At 39.7% G+C, this 20,968-nt stretch overlaps 1 protein-coding gene across 1 annotated transcript in view; it reads left to right on the forward strand.

The window, feature by feature from the left end:
* Positions 1–749: 749 nt before the first annotated feature.
* Positions 750–20,968, forward strand: part of ITGAV (integrin subunit alpha V) — a 102,148-nt gene continuing 81,929 nt past the window's right edge. The window contains exons 1-2 of the mRNA XM_046018569.1: positions 750–1,246; positions 12,113–12,240. Of these exons, the coding sequence (XP_045874525.1) occupies positions 1,062–1,246; positions 12,113–12,240 (313 nt within the window). The 5' untranslated portion in view covers positions 750–1,061. The remainder of the gene's footprint in view (positions 1,247–12,112; positions 12,241–20,968) is intronic.

A 20,968-nucleotide genomic window follows, 5' to 3' on the forward strand; every position in this document is an offset into this window, starting at 1 on the left:
ACGCCACGAAACACACCAAAAGCAACAGTCCAGAGAGGCCTTACTTCAAACGTGCACATGACTTCCTCCAACTCTAAAATAATATTTCTACTCAAATGTCTTAATTCAATGAGAGTTATTTGAAATCTCACAACGTCAGCTAATAAACTTAAGGTTTCGGCTAGTCCTACCTGATTTAAAACTGTTACTGCCAGTTCTTTGCCTTGCCAATCCTTCCAGTTCCGCTTTAGCACAACTCGCCTGGAAGAGGCTGCGCTAGCATTCTGGAAGTTTATGATTAAGTTCAGTGGGTATGGGAGAGTGGGGGGAGGAAAACGACCGTTAATTATAGAGTTTCGTTTGTGAGAGCGTGCCACGGTTTTAAGAAGCAGAAACAGAGAGGCGAATAAAGCTTTCCTGGTCTCTAAACAAAAGTCGCACGGAGTTCTCGGCGGGACCGGGGATGTGGGGTGCCCTTGGACGTGGGCGGGTTGGGATGCTCGGCCAGCCCTTCGTCCACCACTTTCCCCTTCGAGCTGGGTCTGAGGCCCTCGTTCCGCAGCGCTAGCGCTGCCGCGGACTCGGAAGGACCGGGGCTCACGCGCGGGCACCTCACTCCCGGCACCGGAGCGACAACGCGCACGGAAGTGCGCTCAGCTCTCCCCGGTCGCAGGACGACTCTCCTCCCCCACTTCCTCCGGCTCGGCAGCCCGGCCTCCGGCGGCCCCGCCCCCTTCCCCGCCCCCTCCCCCCGCCCGCCGCCGCGCTCTAGCCGGGGGTGAGGCGCTCACCCGCGCAGTCCCCAGCCCGAGCCGAGGCGCTGGGTGGCCGAGCTGGAGGAAGGCGAGGGGCCGCCGCCGCTGCTGTCCCCGCCCCGCGCGCCCTGCGCCCCACTTCCCGGGCGGCCGCTCGGCAGCTCGGCAGCTCAGCCCTCCTGCTTCCTCCGGCGGTGTCCGGGACTCGCCGCCGAGCGAGTGACGGGCAAGTTTCGGCGTGCGAAGGCGGCGGCGGGCCGCGGACACCGTGCGCTCCGGGAGGGGTGGCCGCGGCTCCGGCCTCGGCGCCCGGCGCGCACTTCGGCGATGCCTTCTCCGCCGCGGCAGCGACTGCGCCTTCGCCCTTGCCGCCTGCTGTTCCTTCTTCCCGGATTCCTGCTGCCTCTTTGCGGCGCCTTCAACCTAGACGTGGACAGTCCTGCCGAATACTCCGGCCCCGAGGGAAGTTACTTCGGCTTCGCGGTGGATTTCTTCGTGCCCAGCGCGTCTTCGTAAGTGGCCGCCCTGGGAAGGGGAATCAGCCCCCTCCCCCACCGCGCGCACCCACCCTGCGCTTCCCGAGGGAGAGTCTCCGGGAGGGATCCCGGCGTCTGCCTGTCTGTACCCTCCACCCGCCACCGGGGGGTTAGCTTGGGGGGGGGGATGAAATATCTGGGGGACGTGAACCCCCGCGGCACCCACCCGTCTCCGCAGTTCCCCCTCTCCTCTCCCCAGAGGAACAGCTTTGAGGCAGACTTGTGCTTAAAATTTGGGGGAGGTGGAAAGCAACAAAGGCTGGTCCCGCCGGACTCCGCGCCGCCTCTGCTGGTGTCCGGGGGACTCGGGACTCGGATGGTCCTATTTCCGAACTTCTTTTTCTCGGGTACCAGTTGGCCTTCCCCGTACGTACTCTGTCCGCTTCACGGACTTGAACACCAGCCCCTTTCGCTCTCCCTGCGCAAGCCCTCCCCCACACTTTCCGCCTGTTTCTCATTTACTCCTTTTACAGACTTTCTGATGACTAAAATGACCAGACTGTCGTAGTAAATTCATTGTGTCTTATCTCCGGTACTGACAGACCTTTGCACATGCGAGAGTGAACAGATGAATGTGTCCTGTGTTCTTTTTATAGTGATTCATTATTTAGGTCATTGTTCAGAAAGAACAAGGGTGTTTGCTGAGTTTTCACTCACTCCAGGTCATTTGAATACTGCAGTATTTAACAATTCAGTTATGTTTTCAAATTGCCAGTGTTTCGCGTTTCAAAGGCCCTCAGGATTTGTAACAAGAGTTAATGTCATTATTGGATTCAGAGTTGTCTCTGACTTTACCAAACGATGACCTCATTGTCACCACCTCACCCCCATATTAGCGTTAGAAGTACTTACTTAATAAATGTTCACTAGATGTCTTATGATGTTCAAATATTGTTTTCAAGAAGCAAAACTATCCTTAGGACTCTTTGCAAGCTCTTAGAAATTGCAACATTTTCCCCCCTTCTATAATGAAGATACTATTTTTGAGGTGGGGGAGAGAGGATAATTTTGATGGTCAGTACTGGGATAGGACCATTTTTCCAACTCATTCGTGCCTAATTTGAGGATGATCTAAGTATTTCCCATAGTAATTTCATGACTGTTATAACATTCAGCAGGATTTATTCTTAATAGTGCGAGTGTTGATTATCATTCATTTTGGTGAAAACCTTTGCAGCAGTAAGTTGGTTGGAAGCAGTTACTGGAAACTAGACATTTTATGTCATGAACTCAGTTTTGTTTGTTGTCTCCAGTTTCAGTGCTTTTTGTTGAGCACAAATTTTCCAGAATGATAAAAAATAATCATTAACTTGGATAGTGTTTTCTGTCTTCTCATTTAATTTAATCATTTTGCCAATCTTACCTGTTATTTAGTATATGTGCTGCCGAAGCGAGCACAGTCTTACCTGTTATTTAAAAGGTTTTTTGTTTCCAGATATTTTTAAGTTTGTGCCTTTATGGTACAGATTTTATTTTATTTTATTTAAGATTTTATTAATTTATTTGACAGAGAGAGATCACAAGTAGGCAGAGAGGCAGGCAAAGAGAGAGGAGGAAGCAGACTCCCTGCTAAGCAAAGAGCCTGATGTAGGACTCGATCCCAGGACCCTAAGATCATGACCTAAGCCGAAGGCAGAGGCTTAACCCACTCAGTTACTCAGGTGCCCTCTGGTACAGATTTTAGTTCTTAGCGGTGCTCTTTTAGATTTAATTTGTACAGAAATTCTAATAGTTTTGAAAAGACCTGTCAAGAGTTGATCCTTTAAAATTAGCAAGAGTTAGCACTTAAATATTTCATAGTTGGAATGTTTTGCAAAAGGTGGGAGTAATTCTCTGGCAACCCTCTGAGTTTAGTAGTATAAAGAAAATGACAAGATGATAAACTTTAAGTGTTGTTGCTATGGAAAATGCAGTAATATTGAATGTTGGCTTGAGTTGTTTACTATTTTTGTTTACAAGGCTGGATGGCTAATCTTTGACTAATCATTGTAGTCATTGAATATATTATGAACCCACAGGTGACATGACTTCTCATGCCGGCCTACAATGAATGGTAAGGTAAAATTGAACTTGGTTTGGTTTCATATAATATTTTGAAGTGTTCATCAGTGACTTTATAACTGATAGACAGGTGAGGTCTAGATGTAGCCTACCTTAAAAAACATCACTCTTGAGATTTAAAAAAACAAACAAACCCAAAATACATAGAAACAGATTTCTAGTTACTGAGCTTTTCAGATTTAACAAAGATTAATGTAAAATTACGCTTAATTTTGTAAAATATGCCTTTAAATTTAACAAGCATTGGAATCCAAGGTATACGAGGATACCATTTGTATTAGCTAGCAGCTGTGTTTATTGTTGTTGTTACTTGGTATGATTATAAACTTCTAAAAGAAAAAATATCCACATAATAAAAAAATGTTTGCTAATTAAAGATTCCTTTCTTCTGAAGGAAGAATGCCTGGATTAATGAAGAAGCAATGGTAATGAAGTCTTCTCCTGTCCCTTCTGGTTTCTTTCCATGTCTAAATACCTACAGCAGTCGGGTTGGGGGAGCTCCTGGGTGGCTCAATCCGTTGAGCACCCAAACTGTAGCATTCTACTCCTGTAGTGATACTCAGGGTCCTGAGATTGAGTCCTGTATCAGACTCTGTGCTCTTCCTCAGCACCAGAGTCTGCTTGGATTCCGACTCTCCCACTTTCCCTGGCCCTATCCCCTGCCCTCTTGAGTGCTCCCTCTGTCTCTCTCTAACATAAATAAAAATAAAATAAAATCTTAAAAAAAAATAAGTACCCACAGCAATCATCTTAGGTTTTACTGTTGTTATAAAAAATTGGTATTAAATTATTTCCATATTTATGTGAAAAGTAATGAATCACTGTTTATTAAAGAAAAGGAAAAATAAATTACTAAGGAAATATATTAGGGGGACGCCTCAAGAAAATCCCTCCAGTAATGAGTCCTTGGTTTAAAGTGAAAAGTCACAAGAATTGTGTTTTAAAAATTCTGAGAAATGAAGAGTTAGCATTCCATTATTTTTTTTCTTGTATGCATTGATTTACAGTGATTATATTGCCAAACTTACATAAAATTTAAGGATCATATATAGGCCATGGAGTAAAGTTACAAAGTTACATTTATCCTCTGGGGAATAATTGGAAACATTAAAAATTGTACCCCAGGTTTAACTACTATAATGATCTTATGTTGGTTGGTCTATTTTATAAATTATAAAGCACTTTAATTGCATATGTATGATCTCTCACTTTACTCTATATAGCACAAACCACCAGGGGAAATAGGGAAGTGGATAAACTCATTCTTATGAATGAGGACACTGAGGCCAGAAGGGTTTTCAGTCATTTTTTTTTTTTAAGATTTTAAAATTTATTTACTTGAGAGAGAGCGTGGCAGGGGAGAAGGAGAAACATGCTCCCTGCTCAGCATGTGGGGCTTGATCCCAGGAGCCTCTGATCCTTTGTGACCTGAGCTGAAGGCAGATGCTTAACTGGCTGAGCCATGCAGGTACCTCCACTACTGTTTCAGTCTTTACTTGTTAGGGTGGATTGGTGTGGGGGAGAGGGCAAGGTGGGATCAAAAGACAGTGTATGAAATTCAAATTCCATTTAATTTTCCTATTCAAATATAAATTTTTGAGAAGAAAGTAATTGGATGATTTTCTTACTTATTCTTCAAATAGAAGTTACACAGTTCTCATTTTACATCTGTACTTATTTTTAAATAATGCTATAATGAGCAACACTGGATTAGAATTCTTGCCCTTTTCTCTGTTTAACACTAGTGAATCCTGGGGTCCCTGGGTGGCTCAGTCAGTTAAGTATCAGCATCTTGATTTCAGGTCATGATCTCAAGGTGGCGAGATCTGAGATCCAGGCCCCAGTCAGTTTCCTGGCTCGGAGGGGAGTCTGCTTCTCACCTCCCACTGCCCCTCTGTGCACTTGCACTCTATCTTGAATAAATAAATAGATATTAAAGAAAAAAAAAACACTAACAAAGCGTATTTACTGTTACTTCATGTTCCTATGACCCCAGGGACAAGGTGAGGGTGAGTATGCCCTCAGCACAGGTCTTGCAGAACATTCTGTAGTTCTCCATCTAACATCCTGTTTGTAGCACCTGGAGAGCTTTTAAAATAAAACTGCTGTTCTGGCAGCATCTTGGACTTAAAAATAGAGCTCCACCTTCATATTCCAACAGCTTGTGGATCATTTCTCCTTGACTAGCCCATCTTACCTCAACTAAAAATGATCTCTTTCACCAAATGGGGTCAGTTGCACCTTTGTTTCTATTAATGGTGCCATCATCTTCTCTTGTTGCCCTGGAAATAATTTCATATTCCTCCCTCTCATTTTCTATTTTTCTTTGTCTCTCTTCTTGTACTCCCCTGATATTAGTCAGTGATTAGTCACCAGACAGAAGGTCCTAGAAATTCTTGGTTGTTAATGTTCCTTGCATTCATCTCTGCCTTCCATTTCGACTTCAGTCTCCTTATTTCAGCACAGTCCAAAGTGTGGTCTGTGCCACTCAGATCCTTATCACTTTGCCCATCATTTGGCTCTTAGATCTTACTTTTTCCTAATAGTTTTATCTTTCTGAAGTGTCTTTTTGATCTGGTATTCTACTAAAATTTCCTCAGCAGTGGAAGTCCGACTGCTTTACTTGGATGAAAACCCTTTCAGTCTGTCACAATTCACATGTCCTTTTCAATGTTCATGCACCATTTCTCCTCCTCACCATTGTAACCAGCTTCATAACCCTTGACAAGGTGATGCCTGCTCATTTTTGTGAACTTAGTGTGGATCTGACTATTTTGGTTCTTTATTCTTTTTTTTAAAAAAGATTTTATTTATTTATTTGACAGACAGAGATCACAAGTAGGCAGAGAGGCAGAGAGAGAGGAGGAAGCAGGCTCCCCGCTGAGCAGAGAGCCAGATGCAGGGCTCCATCCCAGGGTCCTGGGATCATGACCCAAGCCTAAGGCAGAGGCTTTAACCCGCTGAGCCACCCAGGTGCCCTGGTTCTTTATTCTTATCATAAATAATATATACACTACAGCCTTGTTATTTAAAAACCAAACTCTATATTGATTTCTCTTGATTAAGACTCTGGATTTATAAGACCTTATAAGAGAAAATGGAAAGTGCATAGAATTTACAGTTACTGTGTTGTTTTACATCATATAAATGTTGACTCTGTAGCATTTTTTTAAATGAAAAGTAAATCAGACTGGAATTACAGCTCTGAAAAAATATTCATGCTATTTTAAACACATTTTTCTATATATGCAGATGATAATTTTTATAAAGTTGCTTTTGTTGAAGCCTCATTCATTGGTCAGCCCAGAGTCAGCCAACTATATTAAACATGCTTTATCTTGGAGAAGTCAGTGCTGAAAGCAGCCAAATAACTTAGTTCATTTGGAGGGTTTAAAAAATGTACTTGTCATTGTTTGGCTGGTTGCCTCTCCTTGGTACTGAAGGTCACATTCCCTGAAGCAGCTGCCCTTAAAGTACATTTTGGATAGGAAGTACATCCCAAGGGCATTCTCCTGGCTGGTTTCTCTCATCCTCTTGTTTCTCTCACTTCCTTTTCTTTCTCCCTCCCCATCTCTCCTTTTTTTCTTCTCCCCACCTCTTCTCTACCTTTCTTCCCTCTTCTTCTTCTCCATCCTCTGCCCCCCCACCTTTTCCCTTACGTTCCTTCTCTCCACTCCCTCTACCTCTTTCTTCTACTCCTCCTCCTTCCTTCCCCAGCACGCTCTGCCCTTTATCTTTTAGAATTTATTGGCGTGATTTTAATTAATAGTGTGCTCAGGTATGTAAACCGTAATGTATAAATCATATTATGGAAATGCCTCAAGTCATTTGAGAATGGTGAGGATGAGGATCCTGATACTGTTCTTGGGTAAACTTTTTGGAGGGAGATGGAGTCCAGCAGAAGGCTGCAGGGATATGAAACTAAGTTGCTTAGCTTCAGATTTTTGCTGCTAAGCAGTGAAATCTCTTGTTAGCCTCGGCTAACCCCTTGTATCTTCCCCAACTCATCACCATTTTCAGGAAATGTTGCAAGTACCCTATTTGGTACTCTACTTCCTTTTCTTCTTGAGATTTTGCATTTAAGTTAATTACTGGTTCTTTGAGGAAATGGGAAAAAAACCCTTTTGAAAACAGATTTTAGCTATTATATTTCTTATTTTATTAGAGAGTGTTTTATTCATTGTTTTGAATTCCAGTGCCATCATTTTGTACTTTTATGATGCTTTCAGATTTTTCTGTTGTCTACTGTCCACATTCAGGAATTTTTTGAAAGTACTTATCATGGGCATTGTTACAAGAAGAAGAAACTGAAGCTCAGAGATTTAGAAGTGACTTTCTAAATTAATTTATATTGGGTGATATAACCTATAGTATCAGACTATCAGACAGTGTTGCTTATATTGCAAAGATTTTCTCAGTGCTGTCGCTTCCCTTATCCTAAGGTGTTGTAGACATGAATTCTTAGATAAACTTAAAGTAATGATTACTTAATTTTTAGAAAACATTTCATTAACAGGCTATTCCACTATTGTGGCAGAAAAATACGTATGACATAAAATTTACCCTCCAAATACACATCAGCAGGCTTTTGTTTTCTGTAATATGTGTTGCTTTTATATTCCTTAATTTTCTCAAATACCCTTTTTTAAAAAATCATCCAATACCCTATTCTCTACAAATATTTAATTTTTCTTCTATACAACTCCCTCTTAGGACTTAACATTTGTCTAAGGTAATTTACTTTTTCCATCTTTCCATTTTCCATTTATTACATAAAGTTTATGAACTTTCTGGGAGGAAGTTTATGAACTTTCTGTAATACTCTTTAAAAGTAATTTAAATATCATGCTGACACTTTGGACAAAGCACTTTTATTCCTCAGCTTTTTTCCCCCCCATTAACACAGCATTTACAAATTGACAATGCTCACACATTCCTTTTATATTATCCTACCATTTCTGTGGCATTTCACCAATGTGCAAGACTGCACATGAAGGTAAGCTTAGGAAAACCTGGTGAACAGCCATTAAGTACATCTAATTACTATCATTTCATGCTTTCAATGTGCAGATGGTCTGATGAAAAGCAGCAGCCTTGTCCCTGGTCTTATCCAAGGAAGGTGAGCTTTGTGCTGCCAATGGAGTGCAGTTTGCTTCCAGAACTCTCCTACTGTGTCCCTTTTCCGTCTTTGCTGAAGTCCATGTCCACTAGTAACTTCTCAGCCCTCTCTCTGTCTTACAGTGCCCAAGTAAAGAAAGTATCTGAAATCCAAGATTAAGAAGAGATATGTTCTATAATTTATTTTAAGGGTAATTTAAATAATTGGATGTTTAATAGAGGATGATTTCTGCATTCTAAAGGGGTTGGTGAGAGTGGAAATGGCCTCTTTATACATGGCTTTTTTAAGATTGAGACCTGTAACTATCCAATTTACTTGCTACTTACCTGTCAGTTTAAAAAAACTTCTCTTGGGGCACCTGGGTGAGTCATTTGGTTAGGCATCTACCTTCACCTCAGGTCATGATCTCAGGGTCCTGGCATTGAACCCTGTTTCAGTCTCCCTGCTCAGCGGGGAGCCTGGTTCTCCGTCTCCCTCAATGCCTCCCCCACCTCCATCATGCTCTCTGTCTCAAATAAATAAATAAAATCTTCAAAAAAGTTTTAAAAAGTCAAAAACTTTTCTTAAGTGCTGGTTATGTGGCAGATGCATAGATAAATTAGATCCTCCTACCTTCAAGGAAGCGATTTATTATAAAGTAGGAAGAATAGCTTTGAAAAAAAATTACAGAAGATTCTGTAACATGCACTATGATGGTGGTCCAGAAATGAGTTTTGCTTGTAGATTGCTAGGCGGATTCTGAGAGCACCTTTTCTGTCCTCTTCTGGAACCTGGTTATTATCCACAGCACTGAAATCAGGGGGATATCTGTGCTTGTATTATGCTTATTAGAACTCTTGCAGGAATTGATCCTATGTCTTTTCAGGTATAGATCTTGAAAAGTACTCTTGTATGAAATACTCTTTTTCCCTGTCATGCATTAAAAAATCATTTCATCCAGATGAATGGGGGAAGTTTTATGATTTTTGTGGCCAAATTTTTGACCTGTTGAAATAGAAAATTTCATATGTATATATGTAATTTAGCTGTTAACCAGCTCTCTGCAGTAAAGGAGGGTATGGCGATGCTTAGTGCTCTCTTATTCATGGGGGGTAAGGGCTCTCTTACTCATAGCCTTATTTTTTTTTTTTTTTCCTGTTGAATGAAAACTCAGTTGGCTCTGATGAGAAGGAGCCAACATTGATGTTTTACTGATGCCAAATATGACTGCATAAAGCTTTATTAAACAGGGTGTGGTTCGGTTGGGAGTTTTGCCTTTATTTTGAGTATGGAGTTTTAAGATAAATATCAGCAGGATTTCTATAACCCAGCCATTCATGCAGCCAGCTCTTGACTAGTTTAAGTATGATTTACCAAATGCCACCCACAAGAAATGAAATTGAAATTTGTAAATAAAAGTTAAAATGAGTGCATTCCATATTAAAATGTAGGTTTGTTCATAACTGCAAAAAAGTGAAAGACATTTAAATATTTTCTTCGCTAGAAGTTAAGTGTTTAATAAGGAAATGAAATAATGGTGATAGCATTTATTTAGGGCCTTCTGTGTATAACTATATCCCGTTTTCTTTTCAACTTCAATCAATTTCTTCTCATTCTCTTTTACTCTTTGCCCTTTTTCTGTCTGACATTGACAACTGAATTCTTGGTTCTCCTGTGAATACTTAATCTGCCTTTTGCTTCCCTATTCTTGAAGCATTTTTTGTGTGCAATAAATGGTTCTCCCATTCATGCAGTCCTGAAGGAAACCTAAGTGACTTTTTAAAAATTTCCCTTTCCCCATATTCAAGCCACCAGCGATCCCTGTTCATTCTGCCCTCAGATATTTTCCAAGTCTGCCCACCCATCTCTTTCTCCATCCGCCTTTCCAATCTAGGTCATTATCATCTCTCAGCTGCTTAAAGTCTCTTGCTTTCCTTATTCCGTTTTGTTCCCCTCCCTTCTTACTTCTATCCCCAGAAGGTGCCAGATTTAGTTTTCTTAATTAGATTGTGTCATTCTTTTGCTTAAAAAAAAAAAATTCCACGTCTTCACATGGCCCGTATGATAAAATCCAAAGTTTTACCCTGGCTGAATAGCGCTGCTTGGTTTAGTTCAGGCCAAGCTCCCCGCCTTTATCTTCTGTCACTCTTAGCTTGCTCTTTGCCTCAGCCACACCTCTTTTCTTGAAACTCTTGGAGACTAAGCTCTTTCTAGTCCAGGGTCTTTGTCCCCTGCTGGGGGGCGGGATGGGGGGCAGGAGGGTGCTGCCTTCTACCACTTTACTTCCTTAATTCTACTTCATTCACCACTTCAATTCACCACTCCATTCCCGAATTCTCCCTTTCTCCTCCTGCCCTCCACTGCTGACACACAAACACTGCTTGGTGACCTTCTAATCTTGGTTTATTTAGAAATAAGTTTCCTTGCGAAGTGAGGGTCTTGCATATCTAAATGAGGTCTCTCTTCGGTCTTTACAGAAAACTTCCTTAGACTTCATTATCTAAAGGAAGTCTTTCTCTCGCATTCCTCAAAGATAATCACTTTCCTTTATCTAAAGAAGGTTTCCTTTCCTTGTTTCCAAATAATCTGTCTCAGCCAACTGTTGGTTTCCTTCACAGCACTTGTAACCATGACTAATTTTTTTGGTTAGGTTCTCTGTGTCTCCCAAAAGGGAGCAAGAACCTAGGTTGTGTTTTTCATCTTGGTGCCTCCAGTGCCCAGCACTGTGCTTTGTGTAGAGCAGACACTCAGGCCATTTCTTTTTCTGAATGAATAGGAAAAAACTGAAGAAAAAGTCTCTTTTGCTTAAAAACTTAACTCCTGATTATTTTGTCTTCTGCTCATTTTATCCAGATAAGAAATTGAGTACTGATCCTATTCTTTGGCCAGGGATTGATTAGTCCTCTGAAAAGAGGAATCTGTTTGGCACTTAAAATACAACAGTTCTGAAACAAGGTTTCCATAAAGGAAAATATTAATAATATTTAGAATTGCCATACTTTTTTAAAGATTTTATGTATTTATTTGACAGAAAGAGAGAGCACAAGCAGGGGGAGTTGTAGACAGAGGGAGAGGGAGAAACAGGCTCCCACTGAGCAGAGCGCCCAATGTGGGGCTCATCCCAGAACCCTGAGATCATGACGTGAGCCGAAGGCAGAGGTTTAATTGACTGACCCACTGAGGCACCCCATAGAACTGCCATACTTTAGAATAATTTATATATATGGTTTTTTGTTTAGCATTCAAGATATAGAAAGTCTGTAGCTGACCATGAACACAGACCAAAAAAAAAAAACCCTCCCAAAAGACAAAATATAATATCAAAAATTCAAGATGAAACATCCAGACTCTAGCCAGCATACATTTTTCATAGAGTTTTTGACATGTAATTGACATATGATAAATTTTCTATATTTAAACGTAAAGTTTGAGCAACACACATTTTTAAATGAGATGTAACCCTGAAACTGCCTTATAATGTGTTGTTAGGACGAATAAACTATGTTAAATAATATATGTATGTAAGAACACCAAATGAATCTAGAAGATTGATTATGCTCTCAGTGAATGCTTTTAAAAAAATTGGGATAATAGCAAGAGAATGGTTTTTCTTCCTAAATTATAAGTTATTGTTTATGCTTTGTTCCATTTAAAATCCTGTCTTCCCTTTTGTATTTTTGCAGGATGTTTCTTCTGGTGGGAGCACCGAAAGCAAACACTACCCAGCCTGGGATTGTGGAAGGAGGACAAGTCCTGAAGTGTGACTGGTCTTCTCACCGAGGGTGCCAACCAATTGAATTTGATGCAACAGGTAAAGGTTGAAGCAGTGGTCCCTTTTCTTATTATTTGGTATTTTCCCCTCTTCCCTTCCCTCCTGTTGGGGAGCAAGAATGCTTGTCTCCTCTAAAGGTCCTTCTAGCTGGACTAAGAATCAAATTGATATGAGACAGATTAACAGGAGAGAATGAGAAGTACCAGGAAACCATGGAGATATGGAAATTCCAAAGATAGGCAAAATGAGGTATATATGTCATTCTGAACTAAGGAGAGAGGGAGTAAGGGGCTGGGATTTCAGAGGAAAGGAATGCATTCATGGAGTGGTAAGAAAAGCAGATGTTTGGGGCACTTGGGTGGCTCAGTTGGTTAAGCTCTGCCTTTGGCTCAGGTCATGATCTCAGGGTCCTGGGATCTAGCCCTGTTTGGGCTCTCTGCTGAGTGGAGAGTCTGCTTTCCCCTCTACTTCATCCCCTCCCCGCTGCTCGTGCTCATGCTCTCTCCCTCTCTCAAATAAATAAATAAAATCTTTTAAAAAAAAAGAGCAGATGTTTGATAATTAGATGTTTGCCCTACCATACAGATGGGTCACTCAGCTAAAATTTATCTCTGTTAGTAACTACTCTGGGAAAGACCCTCAATTTAGCTTCTTCTCTGTGGTTAAGGGGACAAAAGTAGTCTTTTGAGCTGGCAGGATCTCAAGTGTCTTCAGCTCAAAATAATCCATATGCCAAAGTGGTGCATTCAGGAATAGGGGGAGAGCAGTCCTGAATCCCTTCATTCCACTCATTTGGTATGTTTTAATATTATTTAATTTTTGAAAGAACTTACTTTAAGTGTAACTACTTAATGGAACAATGTATATAAGCAACTCACATCCCCAGAGAAAGTTACATGAACACTAAAGACGTATTATATTTTACAATTTTTGTGGTATATAAAAGACTTAACAATACATTGTGTTTTCACTATTTTGGATGTCTTCAATTTCAAACTGATAGTCTGTAGAAATCTGGGGAAAATCTATTAAAATGTTTTTGTACCTCTTCTAAGAAGAGGGAGCAAAGCTTTCTTGTCCTTTTTTCTGTCAGCAAAATTGAAGAATGCCTCATTGACAATTGTAGATCAACTCCCTAATCTTGAAATAATCTAAGCCTTGAGTTGTACTACCAAAACCAGTTGTGGAATCTTTTATATTCAAGTAGATTTGGTTGACTTAAAAAAAATTCTTACACCAAATTTACTGGGGGAATTATACATTATGGTTTGGATAACATTAAAATCTTATCTACAAGGATAAATTTCTGTATCATTCACAATTGTGGTGGAGAGGAGAAAAATCACATAAGGAAGATGAGAAGAAATAAGTTGAGTTTTAATTTATATCTATGAAAGAAAATATATATAATCCTGTACACATATGTATTAGTATATTTATCTACATTTGTGAAAACTTAGAGAATCTTTAAAGAAGTAATATGATATCATTCTGGTAAAATAGTTTCACAAAATTTTTTTAGCTCTTCGGATTTGCTGGGCTTTGATAGAGTTATTTTAAGGTAAGCCTGAAGATAACTAATTTTTTTCTTTTCCATATCGTTTCCTGCTAGTTCTAAAACATAGTAGTTCTGGGAATTATATTAGTGAAACAGGAGTCATGATGTAGATTGTTCCATTTGACATCCTAATCAGTGCCAAAATGAGTGTCAGTCATTAAACTAACTTTTAATGGAAATCAGGTCACGTTTGTTTTTTTCCACTTGAAATCATCTACATTAAACCCTGTTGTTTTTTCCGTATATGGCTGACATTTGGAAAAACCCCAAGAGTATGTAAATAGGCTCAATTTTGCCACAAATGGAGAAATACCAGTGACTCAAAATATTAATGGTCAGGGCATTTATATTTTCTAACAAAATAGAAATAATAATAGAATAAAACTGTAGTTCAGTTTTGATAGGTGGTACTGTTAAGATATATTTCTGCGTTCAGCACTATTTTTATGCAGTATAAGATAATTTATTATTTTTTTGAAATTTGGCTTTATATACTATTTTGTTTATTCAAAAAATAATATATGTACTTGGTCAAAAATTTCAAACAGTCCACAGAGAGTATACGATGAAAAATAGGAGTCTCTAACATCAGCCTGCTTAAAGGCAACTGCGCTAAACAATTTCTTTGATCTTTCTAGAATTTTCTTATTCCTACATATATGTATATCCTTCAGAAAAAAAAACAACAACTCACAAATAAGAATATACTAAATATTTCTGTTAGGCACCTGACTCCTCCACGCCCCCTCCAGCAGTATAAATCCTTTGTAGATCTTTCTTTTCCATAATTGATATATATTGATATACGTATGGATTTACTTCATTCTTTGCAAATCACTAATAGTATTTTATTCTTTAGTATATATAACCTAATTTATTTAACTCGTATTTCCTGTTGCTGGACATTTAGGTTGTTTCTAGTCTTCTGTAATTATAAACACTTCAGCAGTCAAAAAAATCTTGTACTCATGATATGTGCAAATATGTGAGTATGTTTATAGGATAAAGTCCTAGTAGGGGATTTTTAAATATATATATTTAAAGTTTTGGTAGATATTGCAGATTACTCTTCACAGAGGTTTAGGCTCCTTCAATTATGTTTTCTGACATTCATGACAGGACCATTTATCACCATATATTTATCTTTGTCAATTTTATATGGGATATTATTTCATATATCATGTATTATATATTATATATGTTTTATTGTTTTATATGGTTATATTAATTAGCATTCCTTTAAGGGTAAGAGAAGCATATTTGCATTTGTTTGTATGCCATAGTATTCCTTTTTCTGTATGCCGGTTTTAATATATTTACACATATTTTCTGTTGATTTGTGATTTTAAGAAATGAATCTCAGTTGATGGCATTCCATCCTTTTGGTTGCTTAGGCCAAAATCTGGAGTTAAGCTTGACATTATATCTGTCAGCAAATCAAGATCTAACTGCTTCTTGACATTCTGCTGCTAACATCCTAGTCTAAGCTGCCATTATCTTCCACCCGGACTGTTGCCCTGGACTGCTGAATTAGTCAGGGTGCTGCCAGGAAGGAGATGGTACATTTAAATTGGGATGGTTTGAGGAGCTTTTAGTAAAAGGACTGTTTACAAAAAGTACTGTGCAAGGTCTCATTAAAATTGGGCCTGTCGGCCTGAAGGGAGGTAGGAAAGAGCAGTTAAGGGAAGGAGCAGTTAGCAGAATCCAGAGGATTAGGTGGAGAGAGCCACAACACAGGGGCTGTGGCATTTGTCAGAGGGTAGTAGCCAGCCCAGAGCAACTGGAAGGGAGGAGCCAGGGAATAAAACCTGACCTCACCCTTCTTCCTCCCTGTAGTCCTGTGTGTGTTCCCCACTGCTGGAATCCTTCTGGGAGCCAGCAGCCCGGGCATCCTGGGCAAAGATCAGGGTGCATGGGAAACCTGGAGGGGCAGTTGGAAGAGAGCTAGCACATCTCACTGTTCTCTCTACTTCTGCTCTGGTTGCCTCTGGACTGTTCTCTACAGCAATCAGAGTGATTCTTTTAAAACATTCAGATGATAATACTCCTGCTTGTATTCCACTAATATCTTCCCATCTGTCTCATAGTAGCTGAGAGGTCCCTGAGTATTCCAGTCCACTCTTTGTATCTTTACCTTCATCTTCTGTTCTTCCTTACCTTTTCTTTCAGCCTCACTTGGCAGGGGCTCATAAACAAAGGACACAGTCCCACCTCATCCTTGTGTGGGCTTTTCCCTCTGCCTGAAACATTGTTTGCTGAAACACCTTCGGGTGCCCCCTCCACCTCTAGCTTCAGGAATTGCTCAAATACTGTCTTCTCAGTAATTCTCTGACCATCTTATTTAAAACTGCAGTTACCCCTTTCCCACTTTGTACTCGGTCCTCTTTTTGCTTCATTTTCCCCTGGAATACTCACATTGCTATACATTTAGCGTCTCCTTCTCTCAATTAGTTTATATGTTCCATGAGGACAGGGTTTTTTGTTTGCTTGTTTGTTGTTTGTTTTGTTTTTATCTGTTTTATTCATTGCTGAAACCCTAAAGCCTACTAGAATAATGTGTGTTGCCTAGCACAGGTTGGGACTTCTGAGACTTCCCTCATGAAAAGAATATACAAATTAAGACTTCATTTTTTTACATTGGAATACATTCATTTTTTATGTTAGAATTTTTGTCCATATCGTGTTTATTTGAATTTAAGAAAGAGGACAATATAGATCGCAAAAATCTAGTCAAGATAATGTGTATCTGGAAAATAGACTGTGTCTTGACTGTGGAAGAACTGCTTATAATTTAAGCATCCCCTCAACTTGCTTTACACCTCTCTCCTGAGGAGCTCTCACTCTATCCAAGCCCAGACACATAAAGCATCTCCACACCGTAGATGCCTTTTATCTTTTCCAGCATCTCAAGGGAGATAGTGGCTTTTCTGTCTTTCTGTCATCTCAGTCACATTTCAAGGGAGAGAGTAGCTAAGGGGATGAGTGTGGTTTCTGGAGGCTGCCGGCCTGGGCTCAAATGCTGGTCCTGCCATTTATAGTGGTTTAACTTGCACAGTTACTGTCTTTTCCTCCTGCAGTGTCCTCCTCAAACCTGCTCCTGGGTATGCATTAAACTGAATGAGTTAAAAATGTGTGAGTTCAGCCGTGTAAGGTGCTTGGTACTGGGAGCGGCACCTCACAGTGGCTCAGTTAATACAGGCTGCTTTGTGTTATCACCTGCTCCCCTCAGCCTTCTCATGGACTCTGCCTGTTCCTTCATTTATCTCTCTGTCTCTGCTCTGTATTTGCCCTTTTTTTCCCCTTTTAACTTGCAAATATGTTTACATTGTTTCTACCTGAAAAACTAATCAAAACAGCTTTCCCGTGAACATTATTATTTCCTTTTAGTCATTTTCCTTTCTCCTTTTATCACATTCAGGATATGGAATCCTCTTTATCACTTCCCATGTCCAGCCACTTCAGTCCAGCAACCCAGCAGTGGCTCTGACTGAAATCATTATTGGCTGCCTACTCCGTGGTCCCTTGGGGTCCCTCATCTTGTTGGGCCTTTCACAGTTTGCCTCGCTGACCATTCCTTCCTTGTTTTAAAGTCTCTGCTCTTTGTCTGGAACTATTGTGTCCCCTTACTGTTCCTAACCTTCTTGATTCTGTAGTTGAGTTTGCCCTGTGACTCTTCTTTCTTCTCTTACTCTATATTTGTTGTACGTTGTAGTGTCTTGGAAAGAGAATAGGCCTTTCCAGTGTTGGTTGGAAAAATTACCTCCCTTTCTACATTCTGTAGTACATTAGTGGGATGATCCTGAAGAATTTAAATTAGGTAGTTATCTGCTACTTTATTGTGTTTCTGGGTGCAGAAGAGACTTTAATGCTTAAAAGGGCTCCATCTTCATGTTTTTAATATTTTGAAAATAAAATTCCCAGAATCATTTAAATAAGCTCTGGTTTATATGATGTGGTAGACAATACAACTGTTCCTCAGTATCATGTTTCTAAAACTCTGGAGAAAACCTTTGAATTTAGGTACACTCATATGACTTTTTGTAGCCAATAAAACATGAGTAGAAATATATAATTTGTGGGTAGAGGGGTTTAGGAGTTGGGGTGTTATTCTACCTCTCCTCTTACCAAATGTGAGTAGTGGTAGTTTAATGATAGAACCTCCATCAGCCTGGGTCCCCCGAGTGAGGAAGACGTGAAGCATAGATGCTTACTAACCTACAGTGTACATGTACAAAATAATTCTTGGTTGTTTTCAACTAAGATTTTAGGGATGCTTGTTATTATAGCATAATGCAGCCTAACTGAATAATACATGGAGGGACAGTAAAGTTGAATATTCTGTTGAAAAATGGTTGTTGAAACCCTTTCCTGTTCTACATGCCGATCTTATTGATCTTATTTTTTGTTCTGTTTTACTGGATCCTAAGTGGTTAAGTAACTAGATACCATTGCTTATGCTGAAAATGGTCCTTGGTTGGTAAATTGCATTTAGACTGGTTGCAATTATAAACAGACTGAAATTCACGATGGGGATGCTGTACATAGCTTTGGGGTTCCCTGGGTACAGTTAACAATAGATGGCATGCCCTCTGTGGGCACTCTGGAACTTCTGGCTGTGGAGTCATTACGAGAGAGGCTTTGAAGCCAGGGTAGCTCCTATACCCACAGATCTGGTTTCTTCCTATGTGAGCTGTCACTTGGTGAGGCCAAGAGAAGAGCTCTGGACAGTTGTATGTACATATTGCTGCACAGGCAAGTTCATGTAAGCACTCTCATTTGGGAGGTATGTCTGATTCTGTCCAGTGTCCTCTAAATAGACTGCTGGTATGTGTGGCCTTTGGTAGTTTTTTGAGTTTGAAAGTTCACTCGAACCTTGAGAAGTCTTCCCTCGTGATTTTTGCTGCAACATTTGATGTTTGTAGCTGCGTGAAGTACTTTAGGCTCCTTTGTTTCCTAGGCTGTTTATCCTTAAAAAAACAGAATAATGACTATCCCTTCCTATAAAAAGAACAAACCTCAGCTAGCTCCAGAGTCACTATAAAAATTTTTATAGGGGCGCCTGGGTGGCTCAGTGTGTTAAAGCCTCTGCCTTCGGCTGGGGTCATGATCCCAGGGTCCTGGGATCGAGCCCTGCATCCGGCTCTCTGCTCAGCGGGGAGCCTGCTTCCTCCTCTCTCTCTGCCTCTCTGCCTACTTGTGATCTCTGTCTGTCAAATAAATAAATAAAATCTTTAAAAAAATTTTTGTAGTAAGGTACTTTTTGGAGATGTATAAATGCTTGCTGTTAAATTGTATGTTTTGAACAGCCTTTGCCAAGTTTCCCTCCTCTTCCTTTCTATCAAGTTCTGCTATACAGGCTGTCTTAGTGCACTAAACACAGCTCTTTTTCTTTATTAAGGTAAAATTTACATTGATTTTCTTTTCTTTTCTTTTTTTTTCTTTTCCTAGTTATGTTATGATGTATTTGTTTTCCTGGCTAGACTAAGCTCTCCAAACCAGGGAACAAACTTATTTCTGCCTACTGTTGTATGCTAGTGTATAGAGAGGTATCTGGCATTAGGGTAGAATGCATAGGTGTATATTTTGCATATAAGTATTGGGTTCTTTGTGAAAAGCAATAAAAACTGACTTTAGCTAAATTTAACTGAACAGAAATTTATTAGAAGGATATTGTAACTCACTAGATTTCTGAAAAATGGGCAAGAGAAGCTAGCAGAGGAACTATTGATACCGTGTTTTATTGCTGCTGGAATTGCTGTCATTGGCCAGGGACACCATAAGAATGATTTCTTATCTCTCTCTGCCTCTTTGCATCACTTGCTAGAGATTCGGAGCTTTTGTGGTAGTATTTGATGGTATGGGTCTAAGTCTCATGCCTGTGAAAGTCAGGAAAAGCCTGACTTATCTAGCACAACTAAGAAATGATAGGTTATCAGCTTATAGAAATAAAAGTGTCCTTCAAAAGAAGAAAAAGTATAGAAGCAAGAGGGTACATTTTTCTTTTTGGCTGGAAAAAAGGTACTAGAAAGAAAACATTCTATACAAATACAAGGTGTATATATTACTGATCAATAAACAATTCAGGGGCTAATTTTACTTTTAGTGTTTACCAAAGATGTCCCTGGATATTTAGGGAGTGTGTAATTTATTAGAAGTCAGTTTCGCTGTAGCTGGTCACCTGCATTAAGACATGTAGTAGCTAAAGGAAGGAAGTCTAGATTTTGATTTTAAGATGGCGTAATGCTTAGTTTAAGAAATTAAGGAAGCCCTTATAGAAGAAAGACAGATATGCTTACTGTGCTTTTTTTCCTACCCGAGTGCATGATTTTGGGTAGTGGGGGCAGAGGAAGACCAGTCTACATTTATTTCACTTTAACTTTGCGTAGTAGACAGATACATTTATACGGAAATAAAGCATAACCGGGAAGTCGAACTCTGCTGGCATCTTTGAAGAAGGCTTTAAAGCAGCTGGTGACATTTGAGCTAGCTAATGAAAAAGGAGATGGAATTCACCAGATGTAGAAGAGGGTTCCACGTAGAAGAAACAGTATGTGCATAGGTTGGTAAAAGATGTTTGTAATGAAAAGTCATTCTGTGTGACCCACGTACATGGAATCTATGTGAGTATCAAGTTTCTATATATAGTGTGAGGGACAGTAAGTCCTCATTGAGGACGTGATGAGAAATGAAGTTGAAAGTAAGCTGAAGAAACATCTAAATGAATTTAAAAGGTACTCTAAACCAGCAGTCTAACGAAATCCAGTGACCGTAAAGCCTAACACATACAGAGCATGGTATTAAAAATAAGAGGATCTAGAGCTCAGCAGATAGATCTTGGTTCTTTGTCCTACTGTGTCGATTTGATGTGAACATTACAGAGAAAATAACACTTTCAGTACCCAAATTATTAATTTTATTAGTCATTAGTTTTAGTAGAATTATATATAGGTTATATGAAATGATGGATATTATCATGGATATCCTCAAAATATTGTACCTAATGCCTTTTAAACAGCAAGGGAAAATATAAGGTTCCGTGATTGAAAGTTTCAGTAGAAAATTCAGTGCAAGATGGCAAGCGTAATTGCTACTCTGATTTTTGAATGATATTTATGTATGACTGAGCCTGCAGGAACAAAAGGAAACCACAGCCTAAAATTTCTTATCTCTTGGATTTGTGAAATTTAGCTCTCAAACATGTTGTGTTAT

This window comes from Meles meles, chromosome 9, assembly GCF_922984935.1.
Source record: "Meles meles chromosome 9, mMelMel3.1 paternal haplotype, whole genome shotgun sequence".
Classification (NCBI taxonomy): Eukaryota; Metazoa; Chordata; class Mammalia; order Carnivora; family Mustelidae; genus Meles; species Meles meles.